Source organism: Myotis davidii, unplaced genomic scaffold (assembly GCF_000327345.1).
Source record: "Myotis davidii unplaced genomic scaffold, ASM32734v1 scaffold392, whole genome shotgun sequence".
Lineage (NCBI taxonomy): Eukaryota > Metazoa > Chordata > Mammalia > Chiroptera > Vespertilionidae > Myotis > Myotis davidii.
In genome coordinates this window covers 2,180,366-2,195,035 of record NW_006284244.1, presented here as the reverse complement: position 1 = coordinate 2,195,035, position 14,670 = coordinate 2,180,366, and the positions used below count along the sequence as shown (strand labels likewise).

Sequence of the window (14,670 nt, the reverse complement as noted above, 5' to 3'; positions counted from 1 at the left end):
CTCTGAGGGGTCCCAGGTTCGATTCCGGTCAAGGGCATGTACCTCAGTTGCGGGCACATACCCAGTGGGGGATGTGCAGGAGGCAGCTGAACGATGTTTCTCTCTCATTGATGTTTCTAACTCTCTATCTCTCTCCCTTCCTCTCTGTAAAAAGTCAATAAAATATATTTAAAAAAAGACTTAAGATTTCAAAGATATGACTCTGGCAACTTATAAGACACAAGAAAGAGATTTTAAGAAAAATGAAAAAAAACCAAAAACAACCAGAAGGGACAGGAGGTTTTATTTCATTCTTATAACTGTCAGTACATGGGGTAGACTAAGTAATTTCAGATAAGTGGAGAGATTTGTCATCTCTATGAAAAAAAGGTAATACAATGGATTCTTTAAAATATTTCAGTCTTTGCTGTGAAGATACCCGTCCTTGTACATAATTTTGTGACTGATCAAGAACATGAATCGGTTGTCTACAGAGGCCCACTACCATTAGTGTGATATCTATTTTATTTACTAACCTGAACAGATTCACCATCTACTTGAACCTGGCCGGCAATTTCCATCATGTCCAAGGCCAGGTGGCAAATGGATCGTGCATGGTGGATGCACGGCTCTGGCAAACCACTCACTGTCATATACTTGTCACCAACAGTCTCCACCTAACATAGCACAGACAGTTAGATGTTTATTGGGTAGCATAAATATGACCGCTTCATTTGCTATCCTTATACAAAAAATTACTTGTCCAAGGCTATCAGTAACTTTAAACTCTCCTCCCACTTAGTTCTGTAAAAACTTTAACAACAACAACCTGAAACTTTGTCATTGTTTGAAATGTACACACATGGCATCTGAGGTCTTTGATTACAGGCAGGTGTAGACAGAGCATTATTTTTCCTCTTGTAAGTCCTGCTTTTGCACTTCAGATACCCTTATAATTCAGTAAAACAATGTATTGCCTTATTCCCTCTCCCCCACAATCATACCCAAGCAGTGAGAGTTTAATAGCACAAGAGCCACTGCCTGAAGTTCAATGATTTATCCTGGTCCTTAACCATTTATTTTTATGACTTGCTCACCAAGTGTTACACTAAAGCTCAGAGAACAACTATAAAATAAATAGTTCTCAAGGCACTTATATGACTTCAGATGCCAGTGGATGGTTTAGTTAACATGCTTTCCTTTACAAAGCAATATTCCACTGACTTCATTTTTCCAATATTATCATTGCTTCTCATTGAAACCAAGGGCAGAAATGCCGCATGAACATTTATCTTCAGGTTGGTGCTGTCTAAACTTCCAGCACACTTCTCATGCTCCAGGACTTCTTTCCCGTATAAAACATTTATACATTTCAGCAAAAATGTCTCATCCGGAGCACGAAAACGAGTACTACGTTTATATCCCATGTGCTCAGATATGTTCAGTGAGTGCAGAAAAGCTGCTGAAGATTACGTTTTAACTAGGGAATCATCTGCTCCATGCATGTTGGTTACAAGAAAGAGACGATTTATAGCAAGCATGTCAAACCCGTGGCCTGCGGGTATCTGCTCCATGCATGTTGGTTACAAGAAAGAGAATGATTTATAGCAAGCATGTCAAACCTGTGGCCTGCGAGTCACGTGCCTTGTTTATTTGGCCCTTGTTAGCCTTTGAATTTGACATGCCTGCTTTATAGCCAGAGGTGATTACTTAAGGTAATGATAAGCATGGGACACGTGGAGGTTTCCTATCTACAGAGGCTACGCTCAGAGAACTGAATGGAGTGCCCCTAGAGGGCAGGGTCTGACAGCACTGCATCGCCATAAGGTGAGGACTTGCCTTATACACAAATGGATTTTTCCTGGAATCAGTCAGTGTGTCAAATCTGGTGTAGAGGTCATTGAGGAGGTTGACAATCTTCATGGCCCCTTCCCCAGAGGCATGCTTGCTGCAGAACGCGTTGAAGCCCACGATGCCACTGAAGAGGATGGTCACATTGTCATATCTTTTAGCAGGCACGGGACGCTTGTGTCTCAGCTCATTGGCAACAGATTGAGGAAGGACGGAGTACAGCAACCTGTTCAGTGGGATCAGGAAACAGCCGTAGTAAGGAATGCGGGGACTAGGTCTAGTGCTTCTATTGACCATTTCATGGAACAATGATATCATTTGCTCTGTAAAGGCCTGGCTTCTTAGCTGTTTTTATGTCAAAACAAGACATACAGACAGTATAAATCATTTGTTTGATTTGAATTACATACAATTCCCCAAGGCCAAACCAATGCAAACCAAATCAAAATAAGCCAAACAAACACCAGACCAAACAAAGAAAAGTCAGCTTTCATTTCTAGGCCTGTGTTCTGACTCTGCTGTTAGGATAGTCACCATATGGAAGTTGTCACTACCAACCCTGAAAAAACGGCATGGCTAGCACACCAAGAGCATGCTTCTCTCTCCGGAATGAGAAACTGATTTCCATTGTTGTAAAGCAATATTGAGAGGAGCAGATTTCCTCCAATCGCCTTCATCCCTCACTCTTCTGTGGAAGAAACTGGCAACACAGGTGGACCTCGGTCTAGACAAGAAAATATTTTGTTTCTCCAGTCAATACTGAGGCTGCGACAATGGCCTCAGGGACCCTACTGAGGGGACAAGTGTGGTAAACACAACAGGAGAAGGGTGATCGCTGATGAATTTACAGGGAAAGAAACAGAAAGCAGGGAGACTGAGGACTCTGGGCACGAGGGCTCAGAGGGAAAAATGAAGCCTCCTTCCTTTCTCTTCTCTGTAGTCAGAGGGCATAACGTGTGACATAGAATGTACAACATGGAGCTGAGCTCACATTATTTTTCCTAGCTTTAGTGGAATTTCCCCAGTCTTTCATTTTTAACTTTCAAACGGAGAAAATTTCATAAACTATTTTAAAGCTATATTTGAACATTAAATGTGAACACTAGGACTACTTGGCTTTAAAGAAAAGAAACAGTAAAAAGGTTTATAATTAAATCACCTAGAGAAACAAATGTCTATAAAAAATAAAAACACTAAACCTGGGTGTTTTTCTAATATAACAGCCAGAGCAGAATACTAACTTGACTTTGAATCTTTGTCCTAAGGACTGTCTTACGTGCTCCACAAAATTTGATGTTTCTCATGGATTAAGTTGTATCACAGACCAATAAAACAGTTTGAGTTGTTTTTCAAGCAGTGGAAGGAATGTGAACTGTCTGTCCCATATATTTTCTGAATTTTTCAAAATACATGAATAGATTAAGGGGTTTGGTTTAGGACTGTGAGGAATGTTAAGTGGTCTATGAATGAATAGCTAACTGATGTTTTTATGTGTGGGCACAGCATCCATCCATGGGCAACTACACATTCATCAATGCAAAAAAAAGCATAGAAAGTGATGTTGTAACCAAGATTGTAAGTGCTCAGGTAGAGTAAAAGCTCATATGGAAGTAAGACAGAGGAGTTCAATTCTCCAACAAGATATCTTCCTATTATATAAACATTAAAAATGAACATACAAGGCCCTGGGTAAAATATCTTATGAACATCAGTGACTTAGTGCCTTTCATTACTATATGCAAGCAAGGCCAAGTAGTATGCCTGATGTGTATTTAAGTGAATTACTGAAGATGAACTACTACTTTAATGCTACTTGCCCAAAATTTCATAATTTCATCTACCATCCATAGAAAAAATAATTATAGCCTTATACTTCCATTTTTTGATAATGTTTGCCTTTACAAATATAATTGTTGTCATTACAGAGGACATTACAATCTGTCAGATTCATATCAGCCAATCTCTAAAATAATTCAGTCCCAAGAAAAGAAATCTTTTAAAATATAATGGCCAACTCTAAGTTCTGTGTGCAGTGTAACCCTCAGAACTTGGCCAGCCCTTGGCGCACAGAGGATGCTCAAAATATCCTTCTTGTATAAAGGAACGAATGAATGATAGTTGGATTTCAAACATCTGAATTATTGTAATGATTTTCAGAGAGCTGTATTGGCATTTATTCTTTCAGCTTGATTTGTAAAAATCGAAGACATATTCCCACCACCGTTGAGACTGATCTATTTCTGTATGCACAATTTCATTTTAAGTGATATGGAAGAGTTTACCTACTACTCTGGAGCTATAATGGCTCCCATGCCTTTTTAGTCTGACTATTGATCTTCACTGTAGTAGAGTCACCGTATACCTAACAGTCGTGCAAGGTCACAGGCTTACGTGTCTGTCTTTTTCTTTTCATCTTCCAGTGCTCTTAACGTGAGCTGCAGCCTGTCTGTCAGAATTTCCAGCTCCTGGGTCAGTTTGTATTCCTCTCTGAATTGTTCTCCCAAAAGAACGAGGTCCCGTGTGGCATCGTGCAGAGGGATGTCACTGAGATACAGGCCTCTCCTCGTCAAATCATCCAGATTCATCACACTGTTATATAGAGAAATGAGGCACAATCATTCCAGCTCACCCACATGAAAACACTAATGTTGATTGCTGTCAGGGAGCATACTACTTCCCTCTCCTAACATTCTAAAGCTTCTCGGGTTGAAGAAAAGAAAAGGAGAATCATTATTCATTCTTCTAGAGATTTCAAAATCTACCAAAGGGCAGTGAACTTAAAATGCGTTTTTGCCAAATTGTACTTTTAATGCTATTAGCCTACATTGAAAGATAACGTAGACAATCGCCCTATGCAACCTGCTCAAGTATTTAACACAAAGCTGTGATTTATTATCACATCTTCTCTCATTATCAAGAGATGAAAAAAATTGATCCTTACTCTCTTTAACAGGGATATGTGTGCTCCTTCTGAGAAACTTGTTCGTTTCTTCCTATAGATTCTGCGGCTCCTGTGACTGGTTGCTTTTTCTTTTCAGACATGATGATTAAAAGTTTACAACCAGATTTGTGACCCATCTTCTACAAGTACTTTATGTATTTACTAGAGGCCCGATGCACGAAATTCGTGCAAGGGGCTTGGCCTCCACCACCACGGCTTCATCCGGAAGGACGTCCAGTCTAATTAGCGTATTATTATAGATGACTTTCTGACACATATTTTTATATGCTATTCTTACTTCTGATTCTAATTTCTTATCTACTCTTACTTTCTTTGACTGATGTTCCTCATTTATTTGAATCAGTATATTAATTGCTGAAGTTTATGCATCTTTGCAACTTAAGCAATTTTTAGAAACAGCATAATATTTATTGATTCAGTGTAGACCTGGTAAATAAGAAGTAGCTTTTTAAAAAATGTTCTTAAAAAATTTAATCTTTGGGTAAAATGTCATAGGGTTATATTATTGGTATGAATTCTTTAAATGTAAATTAATTACTTTGGGACATTTACAATAATAATTTCTCTAAGATGACATAATTGAGATTTTCCTGAAGAATTATGGATTGCTAAAATGCCCCCCTGGAATACATTTTCAGCAGAAATGTCCATATTGCAAAGCAAAAATTAGCATGCCAACATAGAGATATAAAATGATCAAAACATTTACTAATGAAACACATGGTCTTTTTAGATTTTGTTAAAATGGATATGTAAGTAAAACTCACTTGCAGAAATAGACCTTTCTGGAAAGAGGCCAGATAATCTGCTAACTGGTATAGGACTGCCCATGAACAGAGAAAAAAAATATTATATGCTTAAAATAAAAATGAATGGTTATGGCCCTTGCTGGGTTGGTTCAGTGGATAGAGTGTCAGCCTGCAGACTGAAAGGTCCCAGGTTCAATTCCAGTCAAGGGCACATACTCATGTTCTGAGCTCAATCCCCAGTAAGGGGCATGCAGGAGGCAGCCGATCAATGATTCTCTCATCATTGATGTTTCTCTCTCTCCCTCTCCTTTCTTCTCTGAAATCAATAAAAATGTATTTTAAAAATGAATGGTCATGAATATTCAGACTAAGTTAAAAACAATCAAATTATGTCTCATTTTTTTAAAAAATTATTTATTATTTTGTCAAACTATCAAGATTTTTTCTAAATTTCAACTAATTATCTTGAAATTATTTTAGAAGTAAAACTGCTCTTAGTTGATCTCTTAAAATTCAATGTGAGTATGTCTTTTTTCACACAGGGACTGGTACCACATAACAATCTGCATGTGTGTCACTATGTAACTAATTTCTGCATATGATAGTTAAGAAATAGACTCCAAATTTTCTGCTCTGTTTCCATAGAAACCTTCATCACCATGAATAGAAACTGTTCCTATTGAGAAGCTCTCGAATACTAAAGTTCTACTTGGAAAGAAGCAGAAGAAAAAAAACAATATTGATGGCAGATAAATATATAATTAGACCAATGCAAATTGTTAATAAAAAAAATAAAGTTTATGTTCCCTACTTTTGTCTTTCAAAATCTGTTTTTATTGATAATTTTAGAGAGAGAAGAAGGAAAAGGGATAGAGGTACACTATAAAATCGACTTACACTTCAGAATATGTAGACATGATTGAATAAAATGCTATAATAATAATAATAATAGGAAGCAGTTACTGATTGCTTATAAGGGACAAGGACAGAGACAGGCCAAGTAACACACCCAGCTAATAACGAGGGAGAGATTTCACCAGAGTTCTGCCAGGGTGTAAACATAGTGCTTCCCTTACAAACACTGCAAATAAACGAGTTAATTCTCTCTGAGCACAGAAAGCCAGTAGGTATACTACTGTTCACATATTTATTTAAAGCTCCCATTATTATTTCTGGTTTTCCAGTATGGCTACGATATAATACCCTGTCTTAAAAAAACACACTAAATAAAAAAAAAACCAAAAAAAAAAAAAAAATACAAGCCTTGCCACTCCTCACCCCTGCATTCACAGAACACCTGGAAATAATTCCAAATACATAAAGTATGTGTACATAGGACCTTTGGGAAGGCTGTAAGAAGGATGAAGTGTGTACTTCAGGACACCTTTGCTCTATCAATCCCAAAGACAGAAACTGTGAGATCTGGGTACTACCTAAATTATCAACTGAATGAATATTTTATCATTCTTATTTCCATCACAAAAATGGAACCAAGAATAACAGACACTTGAAGGAAGTGGGTGAAGTTTAAAAAAAATCTTTATCAGTTCTTCTGACTCCTAAAATAGGACATCGCAGCTATACCGGGGCTAAAAGATGTTGGTTTAATATGTGAAGCTGGGTTGTCCCAGCGAGGCATTCTCAACACTTACTTTTGTCAATGCTGACCAGGTGACAGAGTCTCATTGCTCCTCCGGAAAATAAAAACTCAACAGTGTCACCTTTGAAATAGGACTCCTTTTGAGGTTTGCTTCTGATCTAGCTATACCTCCTCCAACTTCTAGAATGGCATAATGGCTTCTTTCCCCCCAGAACACTTCTAGTATGTAACTCACCCTTCTTACTCACATTTAATAAAACAATATCTTGCTTACCTTGCTTCTCAATACGAAAACCGTATTGATGTGTGAAAGGATCCCATGGAAACTAATGTCAATATGAGGACGGACCAGAGAGAAGACAGACAAAAGGCTGCAAGTGCCAGGCTGGAGCTAAAATGTAGATAAAAAGAAAAAGAACACCTATTTAAAACAATGTTTATTTTATATTATTAGATTAATCAGCTCAATTGTATATAAGCACAGAAATATATTATTTTGTAGGAAAGTTACCTCAATTATGGACTCATATCTTGACCTATGCAACTCGGTGATTAAATGGACATCAAATAGTTCCATGAACATAAAACCTAATATGGATTCAGATGACCAATATTCAAAAATAATCTCACAAAAATAAGAAAAGTATTTTCAACGGAGAATGGAAATTTCTCTTTGAAAATGTAGCATGACCTATTAAATGCCAATGGCTTAAAGTGAAATTTAAATATCAAGACCCTCATCAAACACAGTTTATCAAGAGATGGTTAATAATAATAATAATAGGAAGCAGTTACTGATTGCTTATAAGGGACAAGGACAGAGACAGGCCAAGTAACACACCCAGCTAATAACGAGGGAGAGATTTCACCAGAGTTCTGCCAGGGTGTAAATATAGTGCTTCCCTTACAAACACTGCAAATAAACGAGTTAATTCTCTCTGAGCACAGAAAGCCAGTAGGTATACTACTGTTCACATATTTATTTAAAGCTCCCATTATTATTTCTGATAATAATGAGGGAGAGCCTTAGCCAGCAAAAGCCTGGGCTTTTTGGATTTATAGGTTTATGCCTGATCCCATGTGGGCTAATCCTGGACTATCAAGTCTCTTTAATTACAAGTAAAAATTATTTCTGGATACATGTCAGGTACAACTCCAAAAGTTGGTAGAGTAGAAAGGAAGGTTTTTACAACTGGGTCAGGATAATGCCAATCAAACGCGAGTCTCATCATGGCCTCCACTGCTGTCCTTTGATGCTTGTTCTACCCAGTCCCATGATAAGCTCTGTCATTTTTAGTGTTTTTTAAGCTCTCTTCTTTTCCCTGAACATGTCAAAGGTTGATTTTGAAAGCTATTTTCAGATAGTAGATATCCAGTGAATATTCATTCAATGAATAAATAAGTGAAAGTTGATTGTTATTAGAAAGTTATCCGTTATCTCATTTTTAAAAAGTATAGCATTCCCACTTGCTGTCTTTATTTTTTCAATCCTCATGTAAGAATATTTTCTCCATTGAATTTTAGAAAAAGTAGAAGGGAGGGAGGAAAGGAGAGAGAGAAAGAGAGAGAGAGAGAGAGAGAGAGAGAGAGAGAGAGAGAGAGAGAGAGAGAAACATTCATGTGAGACAGATACATCACTTGTTTGCCTCCTGCACAGGTCCTGACTGGGGTAAGGATGAGCTTGCAACCTAGGTATGTGCCCTTGACCAGAAATCGAACCTGAGACCTTTCACCCTTCAGTCCATGGGCCGACACTCTAACCACTTAGCAAACCCAGCCAGGGAAGCCAAAACTGGTTTGGCTCAGTGGATAGAGCGTCGGCCTGTGGACTGAAAGGTTCCGGGTTCGATTCCGGTCAAGGGCATGTACCTGGGTTGCGGGCCCATCCCCAGTGGGGGATGTGCAGGAGGCAGCTGATGGATGTTTCTCTCTCATCTCTATTTCTAACTCTCTATCTCTCTCCCTTCCTCTCTGTAAAAAATCAATAAAATATATTTTAAAAAAAACAAACCAGCCAGGGCAGCACTTGCCCCACTTTTAATAGAAAAAAAAAAAAAGAAAAAACCTGTTGTAGGAAAGGTAGCATTATGTTTAAATATACTATGCTCACATTTAAACAATTTATGTAATATACGATATGCTGCACACCATGTAATACATAGTTGAAAGGTAAATAAAGGAATGTCCACATGTAACAATAGCACCTTTATGGCCTTTTGTCTCAGTCCCCAATGAAGTGGGATGTCATTTACCTGGGGAAGCACTCTGTATATGGCATTGCCACACTGAGTGACCACTAGGTCCCGGTCAAATATTATGTGGAAAGGAAAAGCTTTGCAGAAGGTGTAGGGGCTGATGCGTGAGTCCTGGGTACCATTTTCTTCAAATCTGTCAAGATCTTCATAAAAATCCTCTTCTTTAGACTCTTTTTCTTCAATTAAAAATTGAGTATGATCACATTCTTCATTTCTTTGCTGAATAACCTGGATGCCAAAGGGAAAAATGGTCTTAATTGTCTTCATTTCAATTTACTTAAAAAGGCCTAAGTACCTAAGAAACTGGTTTTGAGAATTGCATTTAGAGGGTTAATTTTAAAAATTTAATGTGTGCAAATGCTACACATGCCTAAAATAGAAAACATTGTCTGGACATTTATTTATGAAACTTGAAGACTGAATAATTATTCACAGTAAAATTGTGAATCTGTTATCAGTCCCCTAGTAGCCTGTACAGACTCTGGTAGAATTGGAGGAAAAGCAATCTCTTATCCTGGTGTGCTTAGCCAGCCGTAGGCAAACTATGGCCTGCGGGCCAGATTCAGCCCGTTTGAAATGAATAAAACAAAACAAAACAAAAAAGACCGTATCCTTTTATGTAATGATGTTTACTTTGAATTTATATTAGTTCACACAAACACTCCATCCATGCTTATGTTCCAGCCCTCCGGTCCAGTTTAAGAACCCATTGTGGCCCTTGAGTCAAAAAGTTTGCCTACCCCTGGCTTAGCCTCTAAGCCTGGCACATTACTATAATGAATGACCTACACACTATACAAGTAGTATTATTTAACATGTTAAAAATAATATTTGCAGACAAAAATAAAATAATAGAGGCACATATTTAAAAATACATGCAATGTCACTTTTTTACCCATCGATTGGCAAGTCTATAAAATTACAATACCAAGTTGGTTAGGATACATTAAAACATAAGGCTGAAATAGGGTGTTCCTCTCCCCACTTTTCTCAAATTTGGGGCCACTGAAAAATGGCTCTTTGGGCTGAATATGCTGAGCACACAAAAAGCAGCTCACTGGAAGAGACTGTCTGGATTAAATATGGAAAAATGATGGTTCTCTTTATTGCATAACTAGAGGCCCAAAGCACAAAATTCGTGCAAGGGGCTCAGTCCTCCCAGCCTCTGCTTCCTCAGGACCCTGCGGCCTCACCCACTGGTCATTCAGAAGGTCGTCCGGAAGGTCATTCCACCCACCATCTGGTCTAATTAGCATATTAGCTCTTCATTATATAGGATTGTATTCATATCTTGAAATTCTCACCTAAAACTAACAACCTGTATTATCAATAGCAACACCTTTTTAAAGTATGAGACCTGGCTTCTTTCAACAAGTAATCTAATTTTTTTTAAAAAAGCAAAACTTTTAGTTCACAAAATAAGATATTCCAATGATATTTCAGGGATAGACAAGAAAACGCACAAGGAAACAATGCACAGTAATATAATATCTAATTTTATATTACCATAGAATTTGACTGTCCGTGTTATGGAGGGTATTTTTTTTTTTTTGTATTCTGAAGGACACAGCTTAGCCAGTCCCATATCCTCCTGCTTCCCAGCTACGGGGTGCTCACAGAGAATGCAAACTAAATTAAGCAATGTATAAAAAGAACTCTGCTGAGACAAAGGGGAAAAATCGCCTGTATTCCTATATATCCTTGCATGCCAAGGCCAAGCATAGACTTCTGGTGATGCCAGTGTTACGGTTTATACTAGTACTAGAGGCCCGGTGCATGAAATTCGTGCACTGGGGATGGGGGTGGGGTCCCTCAGCCCAGCCTGTGCCCTCTCACAATCCAGGACCCCTCGCTCCTTACCGCCCGCCTGCTTGCTGCTCCCTACCGCTTGGCTCATTGCTCCTTAGTGCTGCTGCGGTGGCGGGAACCTCCACTGAACTCACCAGCCGTGAGCCCGGCTCTGGCTGAGCAGCACTCCACCTGTGGGAGCACACTGACCACCACGGGGAAGCTCCCATGTTGAGCATCTGCCCCCTGGTGGTCAGTTCATAGCGACCAGTCATTCCACCATTCGGTCGATTTGCATATTAGGGTTTTATTATATAAGATATAACTTTGGTGAGTTCCACTAGCTGCAAGAATTAAAGGTAAATTCACTGAGCACCACTTTTAATATTCTGCCATCTCTATTTAGAAGCATCTCCATTACTGATCATTACCTTCATGTCGATTTCAGTGCCATGTATTTGTTGAGCTACTGTTTTAATGATTCCGATGACAATATCCTGAAGTCCTTCTCTCTCTGAGTAGTAGTGCAGAATGAGTCCTTTGCCCTTATCTGCATCAGTGCACCTAAAGGAAGGTGCACGCATGCCTGGGTAGATAGTAGCAAGGTGGTCATGCAGAGCATCGAGGTTCTGCAATGAAGAGGAAATGGTGATGAATAAACAATGCTCCCACAATGGCAGCTGACTCCTGGAAAGCAAGATAAAGACAGAAGGCTCAATCTGAGCTTAGTGGGCAGATCAGCCGAGTAAACATTCACACAGCACGCCCTTCCCTTGCGGCACTGAGACATCTGTAAGGCAAGAACCACAGAGAACTTGAAACTCAAGTAGAGTAATTAAAACAAACATCCGTGGCTATTAATAGTTAATGCATCTTAAGAAAAGATAAATAAACAAGTGGGGTAAAAAAAAAAAAAGAATGCCTGAAGCAGAAAAAAAGAAACATAGTTAGGGCTAAAGCAAAAATATACGTATTTAGAGGTTTGGGGCAGCTATATATGCATGGCAAATCATTTCATGGTAACATAGCAGTTTACCCAATTTTTCTAAGACTTGATTTTTTCTGATAAAATGGAGATAACTAAAATGATATATATAAAACACTAAGCACATCCCAGATGCAGCAAGCAAAATAATGGTGCTCCCCCAAATTTCCATGCCCCAATTCCTTTGAATATGATACCTCTCCTGGCAAAGGAGATTTTGCAGATGGGATCAAGGTTATGGATCCTGAATTGGGAAGGAGGTCCTGCATGATCCTGGTGGACCCAGCTAATCATATGAGACCTTCAAAGCCAGGACCCTTTCCTGGTTATAGGGACAGAGAAGCGTAATGACAGAAGGTCAAAGAGATGGTGGCATGAGAATGATACTTTGTTCCAGGTTCTGAGATGTAAGAGACTTATGTGAAGGGAGGAGAGAGGCCTCCAGGACCTCTCAGCAAAAACATCAGTTCATCCCCATCGCCTGTAGGGGCTGCTATTGTCATGTAAAATATGACAGACACGAAGTATTGGAAGTTAATATATAGACTACAAGCTGCTTGAGTCCCAAAACTATTTTACTTGGTTATGTAGTACGAGGCGTTCTTCCTATGACAAGTTCTTCTCAGGGTAATTCTTTTCTGAGAAGGGAAGACCTGGACACATAACCCTCCCAGATTCCATCTGCTGATGTCGCAAAAAGGTTATAAGAGCCCTGGCTGGTTTGGTTCAGTGGATAGAGCGTTGGCCTGCAGACCAAAGGCTCCCGGGTTCGATTCCAGTCAAGGACGCTATCTTGGTTGCAGGCACCTCCCCGACCTGGGTCCTGGTTGGGGCAAATATAAGAGGTAACCAATCAATGTGATTCTCTCACATCAATGTTTGTCTCTGTCTTTCCTTCTCTCTTCGACTCTCCCTAAAAATCAATGGAAAAATATCCTCAAGGGAGGATTAACAACAACAACAAAACTTTATGAGAAAATCTGGTGAGGAAAAAAAAAATGATCGAAGAGTTTTATACTTATCTCCATTTCCCACAAAGCCAAAATTGAGCTTGTTGCTGCATTTAGGTAAGTACTTAATGTCCTCAGGTTCAGTACTGTGTTGTGGCTCATTTTAAAGGAATAAAGATAAGTCAACCAATAATTTGAAAAATATATTTTAATAATATTGTTTCAATTTTCTCTCTGTAAAAAATTGAAATTTGTAATTTTCAAATACAGCAACGTATTTATATCATAAGTCAATATGCCTATATCATTTTCATACTCATCTATTTTCATCTTGTTAATATTGTATTAACACATTTCTACATGCAGCTACGTCATGAGTCACAAAGAGATAGACACTTTAGTCCTGGCCGATCGCTCAATTGGTTAGAACATCGTCCTGATAAGCCAAGGTTGTCAGGGCACATACAAAAAGCAACCAATGAATGCATCAATAAATGGAATAATAATTAAGTCTCTCTCTCTCTCTCTCTCTCTCTAAAAATCAATTTAAAAAAATTTAAATTAAATAAAAGATAGGCACTTCATCCTAAATGCTGAGCCATTTTTATTTAAATAAAGAAATAAATATTACTAATAGCATGTTGCTTAATTTATTGCTTCAAAGCAAGTGGGAAAGCAAAACATTTGAAGTCAGAATGTTCATCTTTTAGTCTTTGCGGTAACCAAGTCTCCAGAGATTTACTGTTTTATTGAATTTACTGTTAATTAAATGGACAAGCTAAGTGCTTTCCTGCAACATGAAAGCTTTAACACCACTTAATGCAATATTGATTTTCTTTAGATAGCATCTAACATAAAAACACTCTTGGGATTTCTTAAGTTACAGCTTTCCTTAGTTGGTTTTACTCTTTCAAAATTGAAGTGATTGCCACAGCCTATCTAATATGAGAAATGGAATTCGTGATTAAAAATTAAATTATTTTCATTTGAGTACACTTATATTGCTAAAAATGTACCTTCACCATAGATTAGAATTGTTTACAGCCACATTGAAGGCCAAAAAAAGATTCTTAAAATAGCCTAGATAAAACCTTGACTACATTTTATAGTATGATTTATACAAAGCTAATCATTTATCCACATGGCTGTAGCAATGTATTTTGGAGAATAAAAGTTTCATATTAAAACTGGTATTCTATGTGTTTTTTTTTTTTAAATATACCCGTGGAAGCAGGTATACAAAGAAAAAAATATACACATTACAAAGAAGTATATACATTATGTGTGTGTGGCAGGGGGGCAGATTGAGCAAGAAAAAGAGAGAATTCATGGATAACAGTGATTGTTGGGGTGGATGGGGGGGTGGATGGAGGTAGAAGAGGGCATAGAGGGATAAATAGTGATGAAAAAAATAAAAATTTTAAAAAGGAAGTATACACATTAAACATAAGGAAAAAAAGTGAACACATACATATATTCCAGCACAAGTAGATTCCAAGAATCAATAAAGAAAACCTCAAATGTGCTTCCCCTTCATTCTTCTCAGCTTTA

The 14,670-nt window shown here is 38.1% G+C and overlaps 1 protein-coding gene across 1 annotated transcript in view; it reads right to left on the bottom strand.

Annotated features, from left to right (window-relative positions):
• Positions 1 to 14,670, bottom strand: part of GUCY1B3 (guanylate cyclase 1, soluble, beta 3) — a 42,057-nt gene that overhangs the window by 3,233 nt on the left and 24,154 nt on the right. The window contains exons 5-11 of the mRNA XM_015568512.1: positions 11,616 to 11,813; positions 9,394 to 9,624; positions 7,399 to 7,532; positions 4,222 to 4,419; positions 1,819 to 2,056; positions 507 to 656; positions 202 to 209 (exon numbers count right to left, since the gene is read on the bottom strand). Of these exons, the coding sequence (XP_015423998.1) occupies positions 202 to 209; positions 507 to 656; positions 1,819 to 2,056; positions 4,222 to 4,419; positions 7,399 to 7,532; positions 9,394 to 9,624; positions 11,616 to 11,813 (1,157 nt within the window). The remainder of the gene's footprint in view (positions 1 to 201; positions 210 to 506; positions 657 to 1,818; positions 2,057 to 4,221; positions 4,420 to 7,398; positions 7,533 to 9,393; positions 9,625 to 11,615; positions 11,814 to 14,670) is intronic.